The sequence below is a fragment of the Balaenoptera acutorostrata genome, chromosome 2, assembly GCF_949987535.1.
Source record: "Balaenoptera acutorostrata chromosome 2, mBalAcu1.1, whole genome shotgun sequence".
Lineage (NCBI taxonomy): Eukaryota > Metazoa > Chordata > Mammalia > Artiodactyla > Balaenopteridae > Balaenoptera > Balaenoptera acutorostrata.
In genome coordinates, this window is record NC_080065.1 from 31,436,669 (window position 1) to 31,448,291 (window position 11,623).

General features: G+C 41.1%; 1 protein-coding gene across 2 annotated transcripts in view; it reads right to left on the bottom strand.

The window, feature by feature from the left end:
* The window catches only part of SLC45A2 (solute carrier family 45 member 2), a 39,096-nt gene extending 35,429 nt beyond the window's left edge, over positions 1 to 3,667 (bottom strand). The window contains exons 1-2 of one of the 2 annotated variants that reach the window (XM_057539755.1): positions 3,084 to 3,667; positions 735 to 911 (exon numbers count right to left, since the gene is read on the bottom strand). In XM_057539755.1, the coding sequence (XP_057395738.1) occupies positions 735 to 911; positions 3,084 to 3,468 (562 nt within the window). In that variant the 5' untranslated portion in view covers positions 3,469 to 3,667. The remainder of the gene's footprint in view (positions 1 to 734; positions 912 to 3,083) is intronic. The other variant, XM_057539754.1, reaches the window with a different exon arrangement.
* Between the last annotated feature and the right edge of the window lie 7,956 nt (positions 3,668 to 11,623).

Genomic DNA, 11,623 nt, shown 5'->3' on the forward strand with positions numbered 1-11,623 from the left:
TGTGCATGACACCCCAGTCCTAGAAAAGTCCTAACTGGAGCTCTATAAATTCATGCTGAACATCAGTAGCATTGCTCTAAATGAAGGACCCAACAGCAACCAAAGGAAGCCGGCAATGGCCCCAAGAAATGGAGAGAGCCTCCCGTTGTCCTCCTGGCATGGCCTTTTCCAAACCAGGAGGTTGAGGAAATGCTAACTCTTTATACAACTAAGAAACCTTTAAGACTTGGGGCTTTTTATTTGCTTGGTTTGTTTCTATTTTTGTTTTCAAATGTGATTCTTGGGATACTTGCCACAGAATCATCTGGGGTAGTCAGTAAAAATGCAATTTTCTAGGCCTCACCTCAAACCCACTGAATCAAAATAACTGGAGGAGGGGCCCAAGAAGCTGCATTTTTAACAAGCTCCTAAGTAATGCTGATGCTACATATTACTGATTAAAAAATAAAACAAAACAAAAAATAAAGTCAAGTCTACAAGGCCTCTTTTCATTTTAGTTGTAAAGGTCTCCACAAATGGCTCTTCAGAAAGCTCTTGTATAAACTTCCTTTGCAAAAACTCCACAGCCTGGTCACAAGAGAAATGCACTGGAGGACAGAGCCCGCGTGATGGGAGCAGTCCATCAACGGATCCATTCATTGAAAAAGTCTGAGTGCTGAGACACTGGATGGCTTCAGTGGAAGGGCCTCCCTATCTGGGGAGCCGAAGGATAGACTTTCTGGAATATTCCCTACCTGTGAAGAGGGCATGGTAGTGGAGGCCCCTCTCCTTATCTCGATGGGTGCAGACATCAAATAAGTAGGCTTTGATAGGCCCATCAATGAAGTCAGCAGCAAAATCAAAGAGAACCACACCTATCATGGTGATGCTGATGGCCCAAATCAGCTTCGTCCTTGGGTCAGCAATCAACGCTAAAAGACAAACAAACATTGGTCTCCTAAATCCTGGTTTAGAATGATCCGCATTTTTATTTCCACCCGGACCTCCTGTCATCAAATTATTTCCCTTTACTTTCATTTTGCTTTGCTTTTCCAAATAAGAAACAGCTTCATTATTTTTTCAAGTTTTAAAAATGATGCAGTGAATGTGCAGAAAAGGCAGCTCTCTAGAGACAGAAAGGAGACTGAGCAGTTGCCTAGGACCGTCAGGGAGAAGGAACTGGGGAGTGACTGCTAATGGTTACCAGGTTTCTTTCTGGTCGGGGGGATGAAAATGTGTAATTAGATAGTGATGATGGTCATACAACCTTGAGAATATATGAAGAAGCACTGAGTTGTACACTTTTAGATGGTGACTTTTATGGTATGTGAATCATCTCTTTAAATAAAGCTGTTTAAAAAAGTATACATGCTGATTGTAAACCATTCCAACCATATAGAAAAGCTGAGGAGATGCTTCTAGATCCCAGCCCCTAGATCTGGTCATCCTTCAGACATCCCTTTACGCACTAACGTAGAGAGGTGTGCACCTGTGCCCTTATGCAGTGCTTCTCAAACTTCAGAGTGTGTAACCACCACTTGGACAACTTGTTAAAACAGATTGCTGGGCTCCACCTCCCGTGAATCTCCTGCGATTCATCAGTAGGTGGAAGGTGGGGCCTCTAGCAGCCCCCCACTGAGGCTGATGCTGCAGGCCAGCCCCAGGGACCGGTTCCGTGGATGACAATTTTTCCACGACAGGGAGTGGGGGGGTGGAGACGGTTCAGGCGGTAATGCGAGCGATGGAGGGGGATGGTTCGGGGGGTGACAGGAGCCATGGGGAGTGGCAGATGAGGCTTCGCTCGCTGGCCCCCCATGGACCAGCACCGGTCCGTGGCCCAGGGGTTGGGGACTCCTGGGTTGGAGGACTCTCCTTTGAGGAGCACTGACTAATGGGATCGTGTTGTACATGATCATTTCAGTTGATGAAGAGAAACTTCACAGTGTTAACAGCTAAATAATATTCATCCTACGGCTGTGCCACAGTTCACTGACTCACGCACAACTATTTCCCTTGCTTTCAGTTTATTTTTTAAACTTTAATATGTAATATATGCACATGTTTTTTTTTAACATCTATATTGGAGTATAACTGCTTTACAGTGTTGTGTTAGTTTCTGCTGTATAACAAAGTGAATCAGCTATATGCATATGTATAACCCCATATCCCCTCCCTCTTGTGTCTCCCTCCCACCCTCCTTATCCCACCCTTCTAGGTGGTCGCAAAGCACCAAGCTGATCTCCCTGTATGTACCTGTTTTTAAAAATACAGTAAAAAAATAAGTGAAAAATAAGCCTACTCTCCCCCTCTCACCCCAGCCCTTTAGTACTCCTTCCCTATCGGCAACAATTCTTTTCAGGTTTTTTGTAATTTCTTCCAGAAATGCCCTACATTTATAGATGTATGCCCTCTTTTAAATATATACAAATGATAACTGATTATCCTGTCTCATTATCATCCATTCTGCTAGCCTGAGAGTTAATGCTCAAAAACTGTGTGCTATTTTTAAGTTTAACGATTCTTTTCTCAATGCAATATGTACTACCACCAATTACTGACTAATTGGTGGTGGCTGATTAATGGCTAGAAAAAGTGCTCACCATCAGGTTTATGTCCACAATTTGCAGTGCAAAAATGTCCCCTTGAGCTACCAGGCTGATGCCCTGTACCTATTAAAAGACTCCACAGAAAGCTGTGAACATAATTAACTCTCATCTGGACACAAAGTTACATTTATTGTAAAAATTTATGGAGCCATTTGGCAGCTGGTTAATTTGAGAAAGTACTAAATAAGGTATAATGGGCACAAAAAAAACCCTATAATTGATAAATATGTAAAAATATGTAATTTAATAAAATAGGTAAAAATATAATCCTATTTTCAAATTCTCACAATTGAAAAATAATGTATCCTGATGTTTCTAAAAGTAAAGGTGCCTAACCACAGAATTTGGGTCACTCAAAGGTGGAAACAGTGTAACTTAGGAGACAGAATCGGTTTTAACCAATTTCTGACTGTGGCGTAGAGAAATCTGCATTCTCCTTTCAGTGAGCTCATAACAGGACCCTTCTCCCGGCCTGCCCACCTTGTGCTGCCCACTGACCTGATACGATAGCGTCCCCGTTAAGGTACATAGCCATGCCCAGGAGCATCACGACGCCCAGCGTGAGGATGTAGGGTCTCCGCCGCCCCCACCGGGCCCGGCAGTGGTCGCTGGCCAGTCCCACCACGGGCTGCAGCAGGAATCCCAGGATAGGGCTCAGAAGCCACACCATGCTGTAGAGACTCTTGGGCAGGCCCACGCTGAGCAGGACTGGGGTCACGTAGGCCGCCTCCACCGCATAGCAAAACTCCCGGCCGAACATGGCCATGCTGTGCATGACCAGGCTCCCTGTGGGTCTTTTGGGCGGCTCCACAGAGCTGAAGGGGCCCTCCTCAGCGAGGGATTTGTAGGTGTGGATGCCAGGCTGCCCACTGCTGTCGCCCATGGCCACTGGGTGAGGAACCAGCCTGCAAGCCCACCACCTCTTGCGTGGCCCTGGGGTTTGCGCTCCCAGCTGGATTTGACGTGGATCCTGGCTGAGCGGCCAACAGAGATGGTCAGGCTGGGGGAGGGGCTCAAATTCTTTCACGCCTCTAAGATCACAAGTTATGATGAGAAGGAAGGGGGGTGGGGCCTGGAAAGCATGATGGAGATTAGCTGCTGTGAGCCCTCTGGCTCCTTAGAGTGTTTTTCTAAAAGAGTCTTCCTTTGTACTGTTCTCTCTGCTTCTCTCTCTCTCTCTCCCCCCCACACACACACACACACTCTCTGACACACAATCACATACAGCTTTGAGACAATAAAGCCCTATAATCCAGATGTTAAGTATGAATGAGTCGGTATCTTTTTCTAAACTTTTTCTAGATATAAATATTCTGTCCTCTCCTGAATACAAGTTTTCTACACACACACATATAGTCAATTAACTAGACTTAAAACAGTGGGAGGTTGCCCCTTCCCTTAAATCACTAGCTCTCTCGCAGCACTGTGATATTTTCCTTCAATGCACTTAACACACTTCAGATAGTTCATGTTTATTCTCCTTCTCCTCTGTTGGTCTTTGATCCCCTTATGAGCAGTGATCTGGTCTGTTTTGCTCATTATGGCATCTAGCATGATACCTGGCACCTAGTAGGTCCTCAATAAACATTTGCTAAAGGAATTACAGAATGAATAAAGTGTATACACAACATTTTGTAATGCCAGTCAACTGCCTGTTTGCTCAGATCCATTCCCTCCCCCTCATACTATGCTCTATACCATAAGGGACTACATTTCCCAGGTTCCCTTGCTCTCTGGCTTCTAGGTAGATTTGTCCAATCAGAGGCACTGGTGGGAAGACTGGGGGCAGGAGACAGGAAGAAATCAGGATACTTCCTCCCCTCTCTTTCTCCATCCTGAGATGTCTCTGGCAGTGGCTGCACCTCCACTGTGGGTCCAGCTGCCAACCTTAGCTTCTGGGTCCCTATAACACTACCTTTCCCATCGATCCTGCAGCTATGGGAGTGGTCTTGGCTTCCTGTGGTTGCTCGTATCTGAGTTGTCTCACTGTCCCCTGGGCTTCTCATCTCTTTTATCACCAATGTAATTCTCCATAATAAATTTCCTCTGTTTTAAAGACTTCGAGTGGGTCATATTTTCCTTGTTGGACCTTGAATTCAGATGAAAATTTGAGTGGCAAGGGGAACATGATCTCATAGGAAAGGCCCTAAAAATGGTTTAACAGCAAGACTTGGAGTCAAAATATTAAAGTTTAAATTCTGGCTCTGCCTCCTTCTACCTGTATTCCCCTGAGCAAATCACTTAAAGTGGTATTTCCCAAACTGTGTGCCAAGGTGCCCCAGGGCACCACAGTGAACTCAAAGGGGTATCTCAAGAGATTTAAAAATTTAAAGAGAGTAAACTCAGAGAAACTCAACATCTTTCAGATACTACATGAAGTAAGAATGAAATAGTTCATACTTGCAACATAAGACTGTACTACAATCCTTTCAATGACTCTAGATTTTTGTGAGGCTGGGTTTTCCACAGCCATGATAAAAAGCAAGTATTGTGGGACTTCCCTGGTGGCGCTGTGGTTAAGAATCCGCCTGCCAATGCAGGGGACATGGGTTCGATCCCTGGCCCAGGAAGATCTCACATGGCACAGAGCAACTAAGCCCATGCGCCACAACTACTGAGCCTGCGCTCTAGCACCTGTGAGCCACAACTACTGAAGCCTGTGCGCCTAGAGCCCGTGCTCCGCAACAAGAGAAGCCACTGCAATGAGAAGCCCGCGCACCGCAACGAAGAGTAGCCCCCGCTCACCACAACTAAAGAAAGCCTGCGCACAGCGATGAAGACCCAATGCAGCCAAAAAAAAAAAAAAACCAAGTACTGTATGAATATCAATGTGGAGCAGAAAACGAGGGTGGTGACATCCAATCTGATTCCAAGGCACGAGAAGCTGCGGTGCCCAACAGGTGCCTATGACCCATTAGTGACTAAGAATGAAATAAGGAGGGAGATCAAGATGGTGGAGTAGGAGGATGTGGAGCTTAACTCCCCCCACAAACACATCAGAAATACAACTACATGTGGAGCAATGCTCACAGAAAAGCAACTGGAAACTGGCAGAAGATCTTCTATACAACCAAAGCTGCAAGAAAGATCTCCATGCAACCAGGTAGAATGAAAAAAAAAAAAAAAAAAAAAGACAAAAAGGCACCAGAAAGGAGAGAGAAAGAATTCCTCAGACAAGCAAAAACTGAAAGAGTTAAGTAATACTAAACCTACCCTAAAAGAAATATTGGAAGGTCTTCTCTAAATAGAAAAGCAAGTAAAGGGGAGCAAGTATAGGAAAGGGGAAACACAATAGGAAAGGTAAATATATCAAAGGATTGAAGATCATTTAAAAAAGCCAGTACATAGATTAAAAAAAAAATTAAAAAATTTTGTAAAAGCAATTATAACTACAATGAACAGCAAAAGGATAAACATGAAGATGTAAAATAAGACATCAAAATCGTAAAATGTGGGGGAGTGGAGTAAAAAACTGTAGATCTTTTAGAATGTGTTTGCATTTGCATGACTATCAGTTTAAAGCAAGTCGATATAGTTATGGGTCAATATACTTGAACTCCAGGGTAACCACCAATCAAAAACATAAAATCGATTCACAAAACCAAAAAGAAAGGAACTCAAGCATACTACAAAAGAAAACCATCAAACCACAAAAGGAGAAATAAAAAGAAATGAACACAGAAGAATTCCAAAATCAACTGGAAAGCAAAGTTTAAAATGGCAATAAGTACATACCTATCAATAATTACTTTAAATATCAATGGACTAAATGCTCTGATCAAAAGACAGAGTGGCAGACTAGATTAAAAAAAACAAAAGCCCACCATATGCTGCCTGCAAGAGACTCACTTCAGGAAGAAAGACACAGACTGAAAATGAGGGCATAGAAAAAGATATTTCATGCAAATGGAAATGACAAGAAAGTGGGGTAGCAACACTCATATCAGACAAAATAGACTTTAAAACAAAGGCCATAAAGACAAAGAAGGACATTATATTATGATAAAGGGATCAATACAAGAAGAGGATATTATACTCATTAGCATATATACACCCAGTACAGGAGCATCTAAATATATAAAACAAATACTAACAGACATAAAGGGAGAAATTGACAGGAATACAATAATAGTAGGAGACTTTAACACCTCACTGACATCAAGGAACAGATCATCCAAACAGAAAATCAATAAGGCAACAGAAGTCTTAAATGACACAATAGACTAGTTGGGCTTATTACAGAAAAAAAACAGAATACACATTCTTTTTAAGCACACATGAAACATTCTCTAGGGTAGGTCACAAAACAAGCCTCAACAAATTTAAGAGAATAGAAATTATTTCAAGCATCTTTTCTGACCACAACGGTATGAAACTAGAGATCAACCACTGAAAGAAAAACGAGAAAAGAATGATTACATGGAGACTACACAATATGCTACTAAAAAGCCAATGGAAAAAAAAAAAAAAAGCCAATGAGTCAACAATGAAATCAAAGAAGAAATGAGAAAGTATCTCGAGACAAATGAAAATGACAACACAACCTCACAAAATCTATGGGATGCAGCAAAAGCAGTTCTAAGAGGGAAGTTAACAGAGATACAGTCCTTTCTCAAGAAACAAGAAAAATCTCAAATAAACAACCTAACCTACCACCTAAAATAATTAGAAAAAGAAGAACAAACAAAACCTAAAGTCAGCAGAAGGAAGGAAATAATAAAGATCAGAGAGGAAATAAATAAAATAGAGATTTAAAAAACAATAGAAAAAAACCAATTAACCCTAGAGGTGGTTCCTTGAAAGGGTAAACAAAATTGACAAACCAAGAAAAGAGAGAGGACCCAAATAAAATAAGAAATGAAAGAGGAGAAATGATAACTGATACTACAGAAATACAAAAAATTGTAAGAGAATACTACGAACAGTTATATGCCATCAAATTGGACAACCTAGAAGAAATGGACAAGTTTCTAGAAACATACAGCCTACCAAAACTGAGCCAAGAAGAAACAGATAATTTGAACATCACTAGAAGTAAAATAGAACCTATAATTTAAAAACAAACAAACAAACAAACAAAACTCCCTGCAAGTAAAAGCCTAGGACTGGACAGCTTCACTGGGGAATTCTACCAAACATACAAATAAGAACTTACACCTAACCTTCTCAAACTACTCCCCAAAATTAAAAAGGAAGGAACATTCCCAAAGTCATTCCAAATAGCCACCATCACCCTGATACCAAAACCAGACAAAGACACTACCAAAAAAGAAAATTACAGGACAATACCTTTGATAAATACAGATGCAAAAATCCTCAATGAATATTGGCAAACTGAATCCAACAATACATAAAAAGGATCATACACCACGATCAAGTTGGATTCATTCCAGGGCTGCAAAGATGGTTCAACAAACACAAATCAATGTGATACACCACATTAACAAAAGAAATGACAAAAAACCACAGGATCATCTCAATAGACACAGAAAAAGCATTTGACAAAATTCAACATTCATTCATGATAAAAACTCTCACCAAAGTGGGTATAGAGGGAACATATCTCAACATAATAAAAGCACTTAAAACAAACCCACGGCCAACATAATACTCAACAGTGAAAAGCTGAAAGCTTTCTCGCTAAATTCAGGAATAAAACAAGGATGCGCACTCTCACCACTTCTATTCAACATAGCATTGGAAGTCCTACCCACAGCAATCAGACAAGAAAACGAAATAAAAGGTATTCAATTTGGAAGGGAAGAGGTAAAACTGTCACTATTTGGAGATGACATGATACTCTATACAGAGAACCTTAAAGACTCTACACAAAAAACATCAGAACTAATTAATGAATTCAGCAAGGTAGCAGGATACAGATACAGAAATCTGCTGCATTTCTTTGCAGTAACAATGAAATATCAGAAAGAGAAGTTAAAAAACAATCCTGTTTAAAATTGCATTTAAAAATACATAGGAAGGGCTTCCCTGGTGGCACAGTGGTTAAGAATCTGCCTGCCAATGCAGGGAACACAGGTTCGAGCTCTGGTCTGGGAAGATCCCACATGCCACGGAGCAACAAAGCCCGTACGCCACAACTACTGAGCCTGTGCTCTAGAGTCCACGAGCCACTACTACTGAGCCCATGTGCCACAACTACTGAAACCCGCATGCCTAGAGCCTATGCTCCACAACAAGAGAAGCCACTGCAATGAGAAGACCATGCGTCACAATGAAGAGTAGCCCCTGCTCACTGCAACTAGAGAAAGCCCGTGCACAGCAACAAAGACCCAATGCAGCCAAAAATAAATAAATTAATTTTAAAAAATACCTAGGAATAAACTTAACCAAGGAGATGAAAGACCTACATGCTGCAAACTATAAAACATTGATAAAGGAAATTGAAGATGATTCAAAGAAATGGAAAGTCCATGCTCTTGGATTGGAAGAATTAACATTGTTAAAGTGGTCATACTAACCAAAGCAATCTACAGATTTAATGTGATCTCTATCAAAATACCCATAACATTTTTCACAGAACTAGAAAAAATAATTCTAAAATTTATATGGAACCACAAAAGACCCAAAATTGACAAAGCAATCCTGAGGAAAAAGAACAAAGCTGGAAGCATAACCCTTCCAGACTCAGACAATACCACAAAGCTACAGTTATTAAAACTTCACACTATTGGCACAAAAACAGACATGTAGATGGAATAGAATAGACAGCCCAGAAATAACCCACACACCTACCGTCAATTAATCTATGACAAAGGAGGCAAAAATATATACAATAGAGAAAAGACAGTCTCTTCAACAAGTGGTGTTGGGAAAGCTGGACAGCTACATGTAAATCAGTGAAATTAGAACACTCCCTCACACCATATACAAAAATAAACTCAAAATGGTTTAAAGACCTAAATATAAGATGTGACACCATAAAACTCCTAGAAGAGAACATAGGTAAAACATTCTCAGACATAAATCGTAGCAATATTTTCTTAGATCAGTCTCCCAAGGTAATAGAAACAAAAGCAAAAATAAACAAATGGGATCTAATCAAACTTATGAGCTTTTGCACAGCAAAGGAAACCATTAACAAAATGAAAAGACAACCTACTGAATGGGAAAAAATACTTGCAAATGATACAACCAACAAGGGCTTAATTTCCAAAATATACAAACAGCTCATACTACCCAATAGCACAAAAACAAACAACCCAATCAAAAATGAGCAGAAGAGGGGCTTCCCTGGTGGCGCAGTGGTTGAGAATCTGCCTGCCAATGCAGGGGACACGGGTTCGAGCCCTGGTCTGGGAAGATCCCACATGCCGCAGAGCAACTAGGCCCGTGAGCCACAACTACTGAGCCTGTGCGTCTGGAGCCTGTGCCCCGCAACAAGAGAGGCCGCGACAGTGAAAGGCCCGCGCACCACGATGAAGAGTGGCCCCCGCTTGCCGCAACTAGAGAAAGCCCTCGCATAGAAACGAAGACCCAACACAGGCAAAAAAAAAAAAAAAAAAAATGAGAAGACCTAACAGACATCTCTCCAAAGAAGACATACAGATAGCCAAAAGGCACATGAAAAGATGCTCAACATCGCTAATTATTAGTGAAATGGAAATTAAAACCACAATGAGGTATCACTTCACACCAGTCAGAATGGCTATTATCAAAAAGTCTTCAAATAATACTGCAGACAGTGTGGATCAAATGGAACCCTCCTACTGTTGGTGGCAACGTATACTGGTGCAACCACTATGGAGGGTATGGAGGTTCCTTAAAAACCTAAAAATAGTGCTACCATGTGATCCAGCAATCCCACTTGCGTACGTACCCAGAAAACACGAAAACTCTAATTCATAAAGATACATGCACCCCAATGTTCATAGCAGCACTATTTACAATAGCCAAGACATGGAAACAACCCAAGTGCCCATCAGCAGACAATTAGCTTAAGGAGATGTGGTATACATACACAATGGAATACTACTCAGCCATAAGAGAATGAAATGTTGTCATCTGCAGCAATATGGATGGACCCAGAGATTATACTTAGTGAAGTAATTATATGATATCACTTATACATGGAATCTAAAAAATAATACAAATGAATCTATGTACAAAACAGAAACAGACTCATAGAAAACAAATTTATGATTACCAAAGGGGGAAGGGGTGGGGGAAGGATAATTTAGGAGTATGGGATTAACAGATACAAACTACTATATATAAAATCAACAACAAGGATTTACTGCATAGCACAGGGAACTATATTCAATACCTTGTAATAACCTATAATGGAAAATAGTCTGAAAAGTATATATACATAACTGAATCACTTTGCTGTATACTAAACACAATATTGTAAATCAACTATACTGCAATTTTAAAAAAGAATGAAATAAAAATAAAAAATGTCTTCAATGTACATGTATTATATTTTTCAAACACCTAATAAGTTGTTGGGACCTAATTATTTATAAGTGGAATGGTTAGGTATTTCTTCTGACCTAGGGGCACCATGAAAAAATTACTAAGACACTAAGGAAGATGTGAACTAAGAAGGTTTAGGACCATCTGAGGCTTGTGTCCACATCTATAAAATGGAGAAACCTGCCCTACCTTCCCCTTGTGATCACTGAAGAGCAACTGAGATACTGTATGTCACAGATGTAACATCTGCTCTCCACTCCCCCATCCTGATGGGACCTGGACTAGCTTCAGGAATCCACCCCTCCCTCAAATACCCACGTGCTTCCAGGAAGTTGAGTCCAGGGGAGCTCCAGGAGCAGGTTGGCTTTATCTAAGGATAAGCCTACCCCCTCTGCCAAACACTGGTGCAGGACTGGCTTGTGACTTATCTAGATCCAAGGAGACACAAGACAAGGTTTGCTGAGGGCTCCTGAGACGGTCTCTTCTTCTGGATGTTGCTGTGTGTGGAAATGAGATCCAGAACTTGCTACATGATGGGGAAAAAAACGAAGGTGAAAAGCTGCGTAGGGAAGTTGAACAGTAGTCCAGGGAAGAGGTAATAG